Below are 17,231 nucleotides of genomic sequence, written 5' to 3' on the forward strand. Positions count from 1 at the left end.
AACATGTGTTAACCGATACGTACGCAATAAGCTGGTACGGTTTATGCGGATACAAAACACATTATGTTCAATGGCCGCTGAGTCGGGGATTTGACTTTACTACTTTTAAAACGAAAGTACTGTTTAAGCGGGTACAGTTTAACGAGGTTTTACTGTATAGCAAAAACTGTGCGAAAGGACTTGGCATATGTCTGCAAAATGTATGCAGCATGTCCCCACGATGTCGCTTGCGGACATGCCAGGGATCTCTGCAGAACATGTTAGGGGGACCAAACGATCGTGTGAGGGACGTCCGCAGGAGGCACTCAGTGCATCCCTGGGATATCCATGTCCTGTCGGAGGATGTCCATCGATATCCATTGGACGTAAATGTTGTCACTAGAATATTGTTGGAAATGTTCATGGTAGACTATTCCAAACTACGTTCGTTTGGTGTCCTAATTGTTTCCGAAATGGTGCACGGAGTGTTGGATTCACTGGAATCCAACACTCTCTGCAAGCCTTCCAGCATCTCATCAGCCTGATCTTTGCACATGCTTTCGCAATTTCTGAAATATGCACTGCTTTTATTGTTGCTTCTGTCTGCACAGTGTTATTGTTTCAACTGGCCCTGTCAACCAATAGGAACCTTGTACCGTCAGAGGTGGTTTCGGCCGATGTGGTGCCGTTCTGAGAATTGCGGAGTTCTGGCACCGTGTGTGTGATCCCCACATCTGGCCGATTTTGAGAAGTGCATACGGCAGAAGCGCTTGCAGAGCCAAAGTCCACGATCAGGCAGAGCGGTCCACTCGTTGTGCACTTTGCGCCTCTTTTGCGAAAAAAAAAAAAAAAAAACAGCAACAACAACGAAGTAAGGCACTTGCTTCCATGGCATATGAACATGAAAGGCTCTACCCAAAACACACAGAATACTCGGAAAATTGAATCGTAGATATACGTCTTGCTAATAGAATTATTTGAAAGCTCACTATTTGATTCAGAGATATATTTGAGTGTCTGCACACCCCTAAAAATTTCGGACATCGCATGATGTTTTGCTAAATATTTTGGACTGATCCACACATGCAGTGTCGGAAACATGGTGGCCGCATACAGCCGCACAGGCTATTGCTTATGCCTTCACCTTCCTCAGCATTCCGAGTGCCATATGACTGCGTTTCATTTTGTCTCTTTGGCACTAAACCACATCTTGGATTACGGGCTTCCGACAAAGCATTTCTGGTTAAACTTAGTGGGGGGGGAGTGTAGCCGAGTAGCCGAAATGCAGAATCTAGCAGGCGACTGCATGTTATTTTGCGGGATTTCTCTACTTGTCATTCAAAGCGAACATGCAGTGAAGCTCATTAGCACCCCATTTTGACATGTCTTATGATTCTCTACAGCCGTCTAATTGACATTGTGACAATTATAACAACAGTTAAGAAGTTAGATAATTAGTTTTTGTTAATTAAATAATTACATTTCAGGAACTAACAAAATTACTGGTGGTCTTAACAACACTCTAAAAATGTGCACGTGACTTTATTGGCATAGGATATTCCATGTTTTTATGAAACCCTGTGCATGATAGTTAGGACACGCTGTACAAATAAATAAATAAATAAATAAACAGATAAGCTTTCCCTTCATCAAAGTTTCTTCCAATTTGCAGGCAATATTAATTTGCTTCTTCAATTTACGTTTTGTTTCCTCCCCTTCAGTGTACAGTTGTGTATTGTTCTGTTGCTTTCCTGTGCTGAGCATGCATTCTTTCTGCCAAAGTGAAATAGTGGAGGCCTTGTTGCATCAGTGCAGATGGCTGCCCACCAGCTGCTGATGCACTTCTCGAGCGCAGTGCACAGCAGCGCTTTGGTCGTGGTGAAGAATCATGCCACTCCTGGGGACAACACAAGGCCGCCAGACCTGCACAAGGCACAGTACATCGACCTCTGCAAGGTGGGTCAGTGTGCTTAAGAGAGGCCTGACTTTGCACGACGTGGGTATACAAGCACGGCTGGAATCTTTTCTATTTTTTTTTCCCGCTTGTTTTGCCATGCAGCATAAGATCACAATGGAGCTAAATGTGAGCATGCAGGCCCGTTTTGTGGAGATACTGCAAATGTTTTGACATGCTCCGTCGAGCTCCTCTTCTGCCGCAGAGTATGCAGTTTACTATTACATGAAAGTTGTGCCTTTAGAGCCTCTGGCAGCAGGGCCCATACATGGCCGGAATGTTGCAGACTCCTCTCTTCAACTTAATTGTGCTTTGCCTGTCTTAAGTAAATAGTGAATGCTCAGATAATTTGATTTGTGAATAGAATATCTATGATTCCATTTCTTTAATATTTGGTCGGGGTTCACCCCAGAATATTTTGAAAGGGGGACATCATCTTGCAACCGGGAAGAGAGGGGAGAGTGCACTTGAAAATAAGGTTCTTTTTTTCTTCTGTTTCTTTTCTTTTTTTCCGGTACAACCACTCTGCCACATTGAATGATACATTCATCAATCTTGCTTTTTCTATGCAATAATGACAGAAATGCTTGCCAGTAAGACAACCTACCGTGATCGCACAGCTTGCCACTGCAATTCAATTTTGTGTCAGTCAGTAGGAGTGCTTCCTGTGCACACGTGGCAGCAGTAATGAATTACGACACCATTTTGGGGGGGTTTCGCTTGCTTCTTTTGCTTTTAGTTTGGCACGGCAAAATGTAGTACAGCAACTACCTGAAGCTCTGATCTCTCCTCCTCTTTAGCTCCAATATTTCCTCTTTCAATAGGATCGATATGGTGGCAGTGCGTCAATGAAAAGCTGCGCGATCAGGGGTGCAAAGCAACCTCCCAAAACCCCGATTTTTTACCCAATTTTTGTTGACATCACACTAGAAAAGTGTGATTTTTCTCAACTTTACTGCAGATTTCTTTTTATTATTTACCCACATAATAAAAGAACACCGGAGAATTTAGAAAGAACAGAACGAAACTTTGACCCAATCGACCATTCTAATTGGAGAGTCCCCCCACCCCCATTAAAAGGGGTGGCTGGCGTTTCCCCCGCCACCCACCGTGGGGAGAGCCCTGTTTCTGGTATATATTGGGGAAAGCTGGGTGCCTGGGTGCCTTGTCGCTTGCAGTCTTTGCATAGCCCGTGCTCACGGTTGGTATTCCACATAGCTCGTATTCTACATGGACAAAGAGAACAATGACAACATCGGTGTGTAAGGAAGCAGCAACAGTGAAAGTTGATTCCTGAGAGCTTATATGGTCACACTAAGCGACCACTGACGGGCATGCAGATTGTATTGGATGTGCATATTCAAGCTTGCGGATTTTACAAAGATCATAATAAAGTTTCTGACCTGTTTTCTCGACTAGTAGAGTCGTTTGTAAAAAAATTTCTTTTAATCTATTGATTAAAGAAAGAAAAATGACATTTTGAGACAAAACTTAATTTTTCTTTTTTACCAGCAGTATAAACAATTTACAGACTTTTACTTAGTGCTGTAAGGTGCTTCAGTGCAACACTATAAATTTTATATTTTCTGATGGTGAGTGCTGTGCAGCTGTTATACTTTCACTTGTCATGCAGCCTCATGAGAGTTTAACTAGCTTTCACCTAGCTTTGCCTTTTCATTTCTTGTTAGAAATTAAATATTCTATATTTACTCAGCATTTGAAGTGTGTCTTTTCTTACATTCATACTCAAATTTCACTTTTCGTGCACCTACATTTTAAGTCAATTTGAATTCATTACCTGCTACTCTAGAAGAGCGCACTTTGCTGGTGTGCAACGTTACATGCAAGGATAGTACAAATGTTACATGCAAGGGCAGTACAAAGGACAGTGCTCATTGGGCACACTGCACGTGTGTCTAGTGAACAGTTCTTATCTCCTGATGACAGCAAGTAGGAAAGAAAGAAATCATCCTGTGTTTGCACTTCCAGGACTTCTGGAAGCCTGGAACCAGGTTATTCAGCTTGTTATTTAGAATTATATCAAGTAACTCAAAAATGATAAGCATTTGTGTCAGTTAGTGTGCATAACTACAATTATGCACAGAGCTCAAAGACAGGGAGATAGCAAGAGTGTCAGGACAACACGCTACCATCAATCAATTGTATCGTTTTCGCACTGTAAAAATGGTTGTTAGTGCACAGGTCTGTTTCACTTGCTGCATCCTGTCCTTGCGCTGTGCACTCGTACGTAACAGCATTAAGGGAGGACATGGCTCAGCCTTTCCACAATGCCTGCATTGTATTTGACGTGGGTGAGTCTTCACCATCCTGTGGTGAAGGTTTTTCGTTGTTTCAGCTGATATTATTTCTGTCGAGCTGTAGATTTAGTACTGGACGTGGGGTTGTGCTGGTGACTTTGCAGCTGGTTCCTGCAGAGAGGTTTCTGGGCTGCCTGGTGGACCTGTGCCAGGCACTGTGGCAGGTGATGTGCAGCTACCGGGCTCTCCTCAGCTGGCACCGGGATCGAGAGCCTGGTGAGTGCCCCCCTGGTGTTGCTCTCGAGCCCTCGACTGTGGTCTAGCTGGCGTGGTAAAAAGTGAAGTGATCCGTCAGCATAACAACTAGATACGGACAAAAAAGGAGCGATGATCAAAGGCCCTTCAGGGGTAATCATGCACGATCTGTGTGGGGCTGTTGGCTTTAGTTCTTGTTTTTCTCACTTCAAAAAAAAAAAAGAGAAAGAAAGAAAGAAAACAGTGCCTGTGATCGTCTTTTCGTTTTCAGCCGTGTCCAGTTGTTGCGTTGAATGATCATGAACACATTCCAACTCGCTCAGTTCTCGCTAGAAAGACAAGCATTATGTATATTACAGTGAAGCATACAGGCATTGGTGTTGTATGGCAAAAGTGTGCAAATGCAAACAAATCTTTTGGACCTACATGTGTTTATTTCTTGCAGAAAGTGTAGAAAATGTCTGAGGACACTTAAGCAATTCTTACAAGTTATGAATGCAAAAGCATTTATGACGAATTGAACACCCCTGAGCGGTCCTTTGAGTTTTATGCTGTGAATAATGTTTGCATTACTGCTCGTTCTGACAATTGATGACAGTGATGGATTTCGCTGCCTGCCTCCTTGCTCGTTTTGCTGCATTCTTCTGCTCCCTTGCTTGGTCTGCGGTGTACTGGCGTGGATGGCCATGTTTCACTACTGTCAAAGTTGCGGCCGCCGACAGTATAGATGCTTCAGACTTCATAGCGGTATGTGCTGCTTGAGCCAGCAAGCGGCAGAAGCCTGTGGTACCAATGCCGCATGCCGCCGACATTTCGTTACTGCCGAGGTTGTGGCTGCTGACGATGTAGATGCTTCACACCCCATAGCGATACGTGCTGCCTGAGCCAGCAAGTGCGAGCTAACATCACAAGTGTGTGAGGGGCTCTTGTGACGTGGTGTCACAGCCAATGGGAAGTTAGGTGCCATTTTTTCGCTGCTACAGATGCAGCCGGATTTCGTGCTCAATGGAGCATTTAGCATCAATACTTGCTAGCACTGCCATGTAAGATGTAATATAACAGCAGTGTGAGGTTGAAAAGACAACTATATTTTTCTGCATCCTTTTCTGTCATTTTTACAGCAGAAGTGTTCTTTTTCTAAGTCGCCACAGACGTTTATTACACAGATGCAAATGAATTCATATCACTTGACATGGCAAACATCTGGCCTGCCTTTAAGGTTTAACAGGTAGCCGTTTCTAACCGGTTCCTCCCTTCGCAGGAAGTGAATGGTGTTATAGACTCTTTTAGTACGTTCTTTTTCTTGGAGCAAAGCTCGTGTGTTATATCAGCAGTCTTATTGAGACGAGTTCTCGATACCAAGGAAACAAGGCCACGCTTATGGTCACAGACAGGGAGCTTGTGATGCAACTCCGACGGAATAGTGGTGCCATCTGTTGCCGCTATAGCAAAACATGGCAAAACACACCACTTGGTGACAGATGATGCCACCACTCCATTGCACAGAAGCGGGCATCTTTTGAGATGTGTTGCCACAAGTGGCATGTTCTTTCCATTGCCTTGAATTGGCATTGCTTCAGGCAGCGTATGCCAGCATATGTGCTCCCGTCATTCATGCATCAATGCTCGGATGCGTCAAACCACTTTTACTGCAGAAGTGGCTTTTCTCAAGGTCTCCAGCAGACTTCCATTTCACGGAAACTACATCATCACCTGACATGGCTCAACACAGTTCAGCACAAATATAATGAGTTGGAGTCTACATATAGTCGTAACCACTACAGATGCACTGGTCACTAGCTCTGTCCTCTACAGAATTATGCAATGAAATAACAAATCCTAACTCCCGTCAGCAAATATATATGCCTTCAAAGGCGTCATTCCTTTAATAAACTGAACTGATTCCTTTGACTATTTTGCTCGTTTTAAGGCAACTAGCTTTCTTTGACTCTTGTTTTTGTACTCAAACATTTTGGGAAGGGCACTTTCTAAAATATATGTAATAATGCCAGAATGTTTATGCTCTGAGGAGCCCTGTGTTTGTGAACAAACTACTTAGTTAATTGTTCCAAATGCTCCCTTTGTGCTTTTAATAAAGTATGCTTTATAATGGGGAATGTAAGGATAGAAACTTTTTAATGCTGTCGATACTGGGAAGTGAAAAAGGGTGTAGGATTTAGCTTGTTGGTAAAACATGCTTTCAAATTTGAATAACAGCGCGAGGACAGCAGAGGCAACAGAAGAGAGAACAGAGCGCTAAGTTCAAGCAGTTTATTTTCTTTTCAGAAAGCATAGCAAGTTTGATGGCCACACATTAGCACACCAACCATGTGCAGAACACCGCGACAAAGCCATACAAAAGTCAGCGTGGCATCGATAGCCTGAGGTATCTGACCTCTTTCTCAGTCAGTGCGACAGAGAGGTTGCTGACGCACCCATTTTTTAAACATAGAATTTTTCCAACTTCGATTATTTGACGCATGACAAATCACTGTTTTGCAATGATGCTACATTTTTTGTATCTTGGCTTACATCCACACATACAGCAGTGGACAGAAAGCCAACCCTGTTTAGTGCGGTCAACATTGTATATGTGTTCTTTCAGTCTTTCTGTAACGCAGCGGCCCGTCTGTCCGATGTAATATTTACCGCAGGAAAGGGAGATCCGATACACCACGTTGTTTGTGCAATCAATTAGTTCATTCTTGTGTGTGATAAATCAACCTCATTTGGGCCGAGATGCTGGGATGGTTATATTGCACAGGTTGCCTAATTTTTCAAGGGCAGAGAAGACAACTTTGACATTAACGTGCTGAGCGACCTTTTTTAAATTGTGCATGATTCTATGCATGTATCGGATTACCACAATTTTTGTCTATCCCGAGTTGCTCCATCTGAATTTCAATTCATCACAGATGAATAACTGCACAGCAGGCATTCAACAACAGGGGCTCGTACAAGAGAGGGATAGCCTGCCGAAGTTAACCGTTCAGATTGCTCATGAAAGCTGTCGATCATTTTATGTTTGCAGGAGTTTCTTAAGGCATTTTTGAAATATGAGCTAATAATGCCACATTTCATAAGTTTAGAGTGTGCGGAGTTGAATGGAAGGCATGGCTTGTTGCCACGTGGGCAGTACATCCAACAAGAACAGTTTTTGTGCAAAAATAGCTTAACATCTAGGTACCTTATTACACCATTCTCATAAAATTCATGGGTTATTTCTAGTGGTTTAAAACATTCGTGCAGTGTGTCTAGAACTAAAGGAGCATCAGACTTATACGAACTGGCAATACTGTCAAGAAAAATGAGAAAGTGATCCACGTTTCTAAAAGCAGTGAAGATTTTAGTGCTGATAAAAGCATCCGACACAGATCTGTCAAGTTTTGCTCAAAACAAGTCACTTAATGTAGGAGCGATGCATGATCCGATGCAAATGCCTTCTTTTTGAAGGTGAGGTTTACCATCCCTATGGATGTAAGTCGATCGTAGATAAAGGCGAAGCAATTCTAAAAAAACCACTTACACTGATACCAGACTGAGTCTGGTACTTTGAAGGGTCAAATTCATCCATGCATTCATCAATGCAGTAAAGTAGTGATACATGTGGTATAGAATAATATAGGTCCTTAACATCACCTGAAAAAGCAGACAGGTTTTCATTGCATCATGAGCTCACAAATTGCTGGACTGCACCAGAGTTTATTCAAAGAAATGGATTGTCAACTTTTAAACAATTTAGGTTTTTCTGTAAGAAAACAGTGACACATTTTTGCCAGGTGCCATTTGCTGAAGCGATAAGCCTAAAAGGTATGTCAGCTTTATGGGTTTTCGCAGTGAAGGAAACTTCAAGGGAAACATTTTTTGAGTTGGATGAAGTGGGAAAAATTCTACGTTTAAAAGATGGCTGCGTCAGCACCCCCTCTGTCGTGCTAACTGACAAGGAGGTCAGATACCTCGGGCTATCGATGCCACATTGAATTTTGTATGACTTTGTTGCGGTGTTCTGCGCAAGGTTGGTGTGCTAATGTGCAGCTATAAAACTTGCTATGCTTTCTGAAAACAAAATAAACTGTTGGAAGTAAGCGCTCTGTTCTCTCTTTGTCGCCTCTGCTGTCCTTGCAATGTTATTCAAACTTTAAAGTAGTATGTGAAAATACTTTGATATTTATGATGCAAACTATTTTTTTTTATTCGATTTGCCTCTGGTGCGATTTAATTTGTATTTGATTGGGTCTCAAAAACAACTATTCACAATCCCCTATGCTCATGTTAGCACAGAAAGACTTCCATGGGTGCTCATTTGGTACACGTGGTCATTGAAGCATAGGAACAGTTTGGAGTGGTGCGACCAAGTCTTTTGTATATTTGTATAAATGGTTCAATGTCAGAAGAAGAGGGTAGATAAACATGTGACGGGTTGGTCTGCAGACAAGCGGCAACCTTGTTTTATCACGATAACCCTAAGCTTCCGCCTCCTCCCTGCAGCTGGAGAGAGCCTGCTGAGCGAGGACATTCAGGCCCGCTTTGTAATCGAGAAGCTCCGTGAGGGGTTGCAGCGGGTGTGGCAGGACATCCAGAAGAAAGTCACCCAGTTCCTGCTCGCCTCCAACATTGCAGGCTTCAAGTTCAACCAGTTCATTCAGGTGCTGGACATCGTGCGCAGGTACGTTTACCTTCCAATCTTGTGCGTGCCCCTTCTTGAGCTGATTGATGGTAGTTGAGCAAGAGATGCCCCTAGAGCCAACGTATCGCTAAGGGCTTTTGTCTCTTCATTAGGGGCTCTGATGAAGAGACAAGTGCCCTTAAATGACAAATTTGGTGTCACTTTGAGAGAGTGCACTTTGCCATTAGTGTCACTTGCAGGCAGACAGACAGAAAGGTTCAGTGACACTCATTGTAGCACATGCTCGCCAGTGAGTGTGTCCATTGATCTCACTTTGTTGCATTGAAGCGTGTAGCCTCAATAGCTGTACCTGAAAAATAAATAAGGTTGCACTCAATGCAGGGTTTGTACTAGTTCTGAAACTACTATATGTGATTTTCAAATGTTGTAGGCAACACCCTTCCATAAGTAGACATTTTCAATAGAAATTGCCGTGTTGCCACAGCTTGCCCTGGATGCAATGCTATCTTGTATTAGGTAATCGTGCTAACGCGGCTGCAACAAATTACTTCATTTACACCTGGATGCAATGCTATCGTGTATTAGATAATCGTGCTAATGCGGCTGCAACAAATTACTTCATTTACACTACACGCTTAATACCATGCTTAATAATGCAGTATCCAGTGCTATTTTCCGAGTATTGCCTGAAATAACAAATAAACAATGTGCATGCTGATCTGCCCATTGACATTGCCATCAAAGCCAGAGGACACTTTCCTCTGCTATGTAGCAGCATGATGCCAAAGTGATACTCTGTGCAGCGAAGTGTACTTGCTAAATGTTTCACTGAATTTGCTCACCTGACTGGGGTATAAATGTTGGCTCCAGCCTCAGACGTCTCTTGTTCAACCACTGTTGGTCATGTAAAGTCCCCATTTTACATAAACTTTGTTTTGCTTATATGCCCTTGAGATGAAACTTAAGGTAGGGCCTGTGGCCTTCACATTATGTAGATGAAGCAAAAAAACAAAAAGAAAAACACTCGACTAATTTTTTTGACCGGCTCAATTATTTGGAATTCCCCACGGCACTGCCACCAACTCCGTAGAACTATTGTGGAGCAGCGACCGAAATTTTGCACACCGCATGGTACCATGCTTGATATCTCAGAGTGATCCATGCACGCAAGATTGAAAATGTGCCGACCACAAACTGAGTCTTACGTGTGCCACCCATGTCTTAATGTCCATTGTCGAGGCGCACAACCACTGCGAAGCATTTTGTTAACTCGGCACCAAACCGCAACTTTGGTTGCACGCTACTGACGAGGCAGCTGGTGCCTAGCCATTAGGCCTAGCTGGCGGGGATGTCAGGTGGCATGCTGTCGCAGGAAGCTTGCCGACCTTGATATATTTTAGTACCCGTGGACAATTAAAATCGGAGATCACGCTCACGGGCTGAGCCGAGGACAGCACTTGAAGAGGAGTTTGGGTTTGCAGGCGATCAGCCGTGGCAGTGACTGGAAACGCCCACCAAGTCTGTACGTACATGTATTGGTACGAACGGCAAAGGCTTGCATGTAGATTTAAAGCCTAAAGGCTCTGAACTGAATTTGCAGAACACAGTTTAAACTGACACCGTCGCGTAGTCAAGGTCCCATACGCTAGGACGCGCATCCCGACAGGCAAACGTGAAACGCATCCACAGCCTCAACTGTCACAAAATATTTAACAGGTATTATTTTAAAAGAAGCACGGCATACAGGAAAATTCTGGAAGCAATTTTTCCGTGTTGCTGGAGTCGCAAAAATTTACTTTTTGCACAAGAACTGAAAGAGCCAAAAAGCGACAGTGTTTGTGCGTTTGGTGCAGAGTGCGCATGGCTGACAAACAACCAGATCAAAGGCTCCTATGCTGCCTAGATGGCCTGGCAACCCACTCGCAACTGCAGAGTGTGCACATACAATGCACGGCCGCCTCTTCCACTACGGCTTTTCCTTTTTCCTCTGTTTGTTTGCTCCCCTCCTCCTGCTCTCCTCACTCTCCCCTCGGCCGGTGTACCTAGTTGGGAGGCCTGCTCGTCTGCCTGGGCGGCACGCACTTGTCTGCGGGATTTTATAGCAGCCGCATTATAACCAGGGGTGCGATCGGAGATCGTTGTTCAGCGCGTTCGTTCGGTTACCGGCGCGCGCGATTGGCCTACTCCGCGCCAGCGTCGTCAGCCGCAAGGTGCAGCTACGTTTTTGGTGACATCAAAATGACGACACGCTCCCGTCAATCATCGTGCAATCGAGCATGTCGTCTGCTAGGCGCCGAACCCGACGGGAGTTGGGAAGTTTAGAGCAATCCTACACTCGTTACGAGACTGGCTCTTCGCATGGCGTGTCTGGTGGATTGGATTGGATCCAACCAGCGGCTGCCGCTGTGGAATGGCACATTTGGATCCAATCCATAGTTTAATTTGAGAAAATGGCGCTTCCATTGGGAACTTCGGTTGTTGCGCTGGCATTACTCGACGCGGAAGAAGAGAGAGTGGAGCTGCGAAGCGCGTTTGAAGAAATGACAGAAAGCGAATTTTGGCGTCACTTTCGTTTCTCGAAGTATGTAGTGTGTTGGTTGTACAGCAAAATCAACCACATCAACGGGTGCCAGCGAGCCACTGGAATGTTGTTGCTGCCTCTTGAAAAGTGCGCCACTGTTCCCGTCGTTTCTTTTTCCTTTTTTTTTTTCTAGCTGTGTGTGACATCACCTAGGAACGACACAGAGGAACTAATAGTTATAAATTGTAGTAGTCACACCTACTACTATTTGAAAACATGTTTAAAGGGAAGCTGAAAAATTTTCCAGAAAAAATGAGTTAACATGTGTACATAATGGTTTTCAACCCTCCGAATTCAAATATCGTATCGAAATTGAGCGAAAGAAAGCGCAAATATATTTTATTTCGACAAAAAGTGCAGCAGCGGACACTCCCAGCTCGCGCATCTCGTTTCCACCTGTGATTGGTCGGGCGCCTCGTGACGTCAACTCTAGTGACCGACCGCTGCCGCTACACATGAAGCGCGGTGCCAGGTAGTTTGGTGCTGTAATGTAAAATTAAGAGGTAATGGAAAATTTAGAGAGACTGCGTTTTTCTGAGGAGTTCGGTGTTACTCCCTACATGTACGAGCCGATTGCGAAGAGCCGGCCTCTCGAAGAAGCAAACAATGCTGGTGCGAGCAGTGCTTTCGACGCGAATGCAAGCAAAGTCTTGCGATCTCGTCGTGTTGGAAATGCTCTTTGGTGAGTACGTCTTTCGCAAAGCGATCTAGTGATCTCGCCGATCTTTCGCCGATCTAGTGAGCTCGTTTCTGGTCAAACAGCTGTAGTGTTGTGTTCCTGCATGCCTCCTCGTGGAACGTAAGCTGGGATGCGATCGTCGGCATTTGTGCGCTGTCCAAAGCTGTCGGCAATCTACAAAGACGGTTTAAACGCGTGAAAAGCAGTACAGTTCATACAGTAAGGTTCATACAGTACGTGTAGTGACCTTCATCTGTGCGCCATCCGCACACTACTCGTAACCGAAGTCGTAAAGGCGGCGAATTCCGTCGGCTACGTGAGACCACTCTACATACACGCAGACGCACCAACAAAGGAATGCAGGGTCGATTGAAGCAGATTACGATGGCACGCACACAGAAACAAGCACGGTCAGGCACCGTCGCGCAGGCTGCGAAGGAGCAAAACACTAGAGTTGACGTCACAACACCGCGGTTTCCGGTCTCCGCTCGCATCGTCAGCGTCAGCAGCAGCGCGCGGCATTCGACGGGGGGCGGAGCTACAGCGCAATTTTAACCGACGATTACGTCGCTCCTAATTGAAAAAAGAAAAACCCCAAATTTTACCTACATGGTTTATAAGGTTCCCGCATCCGTATATGAGCGAATTGAACTCGACAGACTCTTCAGCTTCCCTTTAAGCCAGAGAAGAAAAAAATTCATTTTTAGATAAAGATTTAATTCTTAGACGACGAGAAACATTTCGTTTTGTAGTATAGTGTCTGCGAGCAGACGACAAACGAGGGAAGTAAAGTTCCGGGGAGTTCACCGCTTGCCGATTGGCTGCTCTCTCCGCCCCGTTGTCACAAATTTTGCATACTGCAACTTTGTGCAGCAACCGAACAGAACGCGTATTGAACAAAGATCTCCGATCGCGCCCCAGTATTATAAGCGGTATGCATATATGTGGAGTTCTGTGGGAAGATAAATGGGATTTAAAAAACACAGCATTGCAGCTGGTTCTGCCTTATAAGTGGTTATATTATAAGTGGTCCCAACTAGATAGTGCCAACAACTGAAAAGTGTCTACTCAGTCTTTTCATTGCAGTACCTAATCTACACACTTGATTGCTGCCTCCTCTCCAAGCAGATGAACTCTTTATCTTACATGATGCTTGCTGGCTGGCTTTTCTAGCATTGGTCAAGAGTCACTAGCTTTGCCATAGCGATGGCTCCTTTTCAGTAATGATACTTGCAATTCAGAAAGTAGTGGTCTTACACACTTAATAATTCCAGTATCGGGACTGGAGGCTGTGGTAGAAAGGAGGTACCACTGACAAAATTGTGATATAGCTTTGATGGCTGCTGCATCATAAAAAAACCTAATCTCCTAATAATAGTACACTGCAGGCCAGGAACTGGGCACTACATTGTTAGACAACAACTGATTTTAACAGTGCACTCTGTTTTTCCTGGTTCAGTTCAGGGAGCAATGAGGAAAACAGCACAATAAAGTGGGGCTGATACAAGGAAAGATACGACACATATACTTTCTTTTCCCATTGTTTTCATGCTTTGCGAGCCGAACCTATTAGCCCCACGTTGCAGCTTCTTTTTGTTTTACCTGCATTTTACTGACTGGCCTTCAATCTATTTACAATCTATCAGGAGAGAAATAATATATCAGGAGAGTCTCTTTAGAAGGCTTCGGAAGTAGCTATGTATCATGGATGTTTCTTTAGGTCAAATTCACTCGCATTGCTAATTTCTGCAAAAAGTTGTGTGAATAGGTTACAAAAACAGCAAAAAGAAAGACAGCAAAAAGAAAAGTAGAGCTTGTTAGCACATCAAAAATTTGGTAAGCCTTTATGTTTAAAAACCAGCACAGAAAAGAGACATGACATAAGAAGACATAATAACTTTGCTGACTTTCCCCACTATGTTCTTTTTTTTCTCTTTTTAAATTGAAGGTTTGCTAGTTGTAACATTGTGTATTATGATGATTGGGTTTTTCAAGCCAGCTGTCATGTCTGTCTGCAAAAACACAACCCGCTGCATACAGTCAACAAGTAAAACTTGTGTGACCACAAATTGGTTCTGGTACCAATAATGTTTACTGTGCAGCTGCTTTCCCAGGCCGGTGATAGGAGACAAGACGCAATAGACATTGAGTTTTATAAATAGCGATGTTCATTGAGGTTCATGATTAGCTGCAACATGTGCAAGGAAACGGTTGGCAGTGAGCCAGCATATGCTGCTGCCATTAGGCCTTAAGGCATGTTCCGACTAATGACTGATTTGGCAAAACAATTCCAGAAAGTAACAAGTGTTTATATGGTCTTGAAATAGGCATTGGCAATGACTGGCCATCTGTCTGCCAACTATGGCAGTGCTTCTGACACTAGTGGTGAGTTTGTACCGGTGCGTGTGAGTACAATCTGTTTTTTTTTTTCTTTGTTCGACATAGGTTGATGGACATTGGGCAAGACTTTTGTGGGAGCCAGTCGGAAGAGCTACAGCAGTCTCTGCGACAACAAAGTTTCAACTACTTTAAGGACTACCATCGGTTAGTGGCCGCATTGTTTTCATGTTTTCACTCCGCCCCGTCTTGTAACACCCCCCCCCCCCGCTCCCACCACCTTCCAAGAAAAGCTATTGCTTTGTGTGTGTATGCGCAAGTGTGGACGCCCACTCTCTCTCTCTCTGCCCCCATACCCGCTGATGTTCATGAAGCTCTATTTTGTGCTTTAAACAGATACAGTGGTACAGATACAAACATCCAAGTACTAACCTGCAGTATTTGAACATCCAGGAACATACCTGCTTACTTTTAGCTATCCTGTTGCAGTACATTTTTTGCAAGTCACATGCCAAATTTTTAACACAAGAATAATTGTAACTACTCTTTTTATTGACTTTAGAAAAAACTTAATTGCATATTTGTAAGCAGCACACAAGATTAGATGTGTCCTGAAAGTTTCATGTTTCAAGAGCATTGCATGAATACAAAACCAACTAATCATGAGGCTGGTGTTCTGTTTGAGGGGCGACGCTTGAAAGGGAAAACTTGAAAGTGGTTTCCTGGGTGTGTGTTTTCTTCAAGTGCCTTTGCCTTGTGAAAGGGTTGATAAAGTTTTCATGAATAGATTTCAGTAAATTTGGTGTTCTTGTGCTCAGCAATACCTGGGTAACATGCTAGAGCCGGTAGGTTTTCCATATGTTCAATGGACAAAAGTGGTAGTAAAACATTAAATGCAATTTTCTCAACTTTCTTTTTTCGTCAAGTGCTTTTGCCTTACAGAAATTTTGATAATGTTTGCATCAACTGATTTCAGTGAGCTAGGTATCATTTCCTATAATAATATCACAGCTACATTCTAAAGCTTGTCGTTTTTTCTTAAATGTTGTAGATTATTAATTAGATCAAATGTAGCCTAATTACTGCCTCATAGTTTTGTCTTCCCAACTTTGATATTTATTTGTGGTAATCACAATGATTTTATTGGTATTTGCTCAGCTTTAGGATGTGCAGTGGTTCTTTGGAAATGTCTGCACACCCTTAAGAACACTTTATTTTAATGAGAAAGTACTACAAAGGCCTGTAAGAAATTACATAGTTAGGACTATTGTATATCCTCTTATCTTTTCTTCCAAGTGAGATATATGAAATCTAAATACATATTTGAAATCACCATTCTACAATATATCTACACACAAAATTTAAGCAACATATGTTGACAAACAAAATAAAGTTTTCATGACCCTCATCCCCCCTTAATTCGAGCCGCTGATGTGAAGATATTGTCGACATGGCACGAAACCATATCATTCGGCGCTGACTCCCATATTCATCGAAATAAGTTGTTTCTCATTCAAATTTGCTTCTTTCTGTTGCTTGATAATTAGGAAAATTCTGCGACCCCTTTCCTTGTAAGAAAAGTCAATTGGTGACTACTTATTTTCATGAAAGGTCGAATTTCAATACAACGAAATTTTGATATAACAAAGCAAATTGCAGATTTTGCCTCCTTCGTTATATCGAGGGTTAACTGTACTACTTTGCTATCTTTGATGTATCAGTTGCCAGTTTGGCATGCAACTGTGAAGAATTTTTTATAGTGTGCGTTGTTAGTGGCCATGCTAGATGACCAATGGTGCTCTGTGAGACAAAGTGCTGAGTAAGCAGCATGCTCACTCTGCAGGAGCTGCATGGAGGAGCTGCGAATGTTCCTGGAGAATGAGAGCTGGGAGCTGGTGCCTGTGAAACCCTCATTCTCCATTCTCCAGCTGCAGGTGAAGCACTTGTTCATATCACTTCGGTGTGCTACCACCGCACAGATTGGGTCCTTACACACAGTGGACAGGGAAGGCTGATGGCACGAATAAGCTACACGAAGAGAAGAGCATAGCAAAACACACACAGGCAGTGTTTTTACAGGCGTAACAGATTCAGGTTAAGCTTGTACATGAGTGGGAAATCTGATTGTCAGCTTTATGTGAATGTTCATGGATTGACTAAGGTCAACTTCAAGGTTTCTCTGGTAAACTTTGCATGCATCGGGTGGATTGATTTACTCAACTAGCTACACAAAATGCACCTGCGTGTGATGGCACTGGCATCACGCACACACCAGTTTATTGATTGTGCTGTAGCCTCATAAATCACCACTACACATTGCAATGTTCATTTATGTGCTAGCGAACCTGCACTGCTCATTTGACGCTTGGTGCTGTGGCTAGCTCACTGTAACTGCAAGGTTCTTTTAAGTGCAAATGACAGAGAGTCAGAATGGCATTGTCAGAATCACCTTGACTTATCCGGCACCTGTTGATTTCCCAAATATGAACGTGCTTGCATAGTTTTTCGTTTTTCGTCTATCTCTGTCTGTCAGCATCTCTGGCACATCCTAGAAACTTAAA

The 17,231-nt window shown here is 43.4% G+C and overlaps 1 protein-coding gene across 2 annotated transcripts in view; it reads left to right on the plus strand.

Annotated features, from left to right (window-relative positions):
• Positions 1-17,231, plus strand: part of Vps50 (vacuolar protein sorting 50) — a 178,999-nt gene that overhangs the window by 67,455 nt on the left and 94,313 nt on the right. For both annotated transcript variants that reach the window (XM_075682820.1, XM_075682821.1), the window contains exons 10-14: positions 1,795-1,935; positions 4,356-4,467; positions 8,935-9,112; positions 14,779-14,877; positions 16,514-16,604. In XM_075682820.1, coding sequence (XP_075538935.1) covers positions 1,795-1,935; positions 4,356-4,467; positions 8,935-9,112; positions 14,779-14,877; positions 16,514-16,604 — 621 coding nt within the window. The remainder of the gene's footprint in view (positions 1-1,794; positions 1,936-4,355; positions 4,468-8,934; positions 9,113-14,778; positions 14,878-16,513; positions 16,605-17,231) is intronic.

The sequence above is a fragment of the Dermacentor variabilis genome, chromosome 2 (genome assembly GCF_050947875.1).
Source record: "Dermacentor variabilis isolate Ectoservices chromosome 2, ASM5094787v1, whole genome shotgun sequence".
NCBI lineage: Eukaryota > Metazoa > Arthropoda > Arachnida > Ixodida > Ixodidae > Dermacentor > Dermacentor variabilis.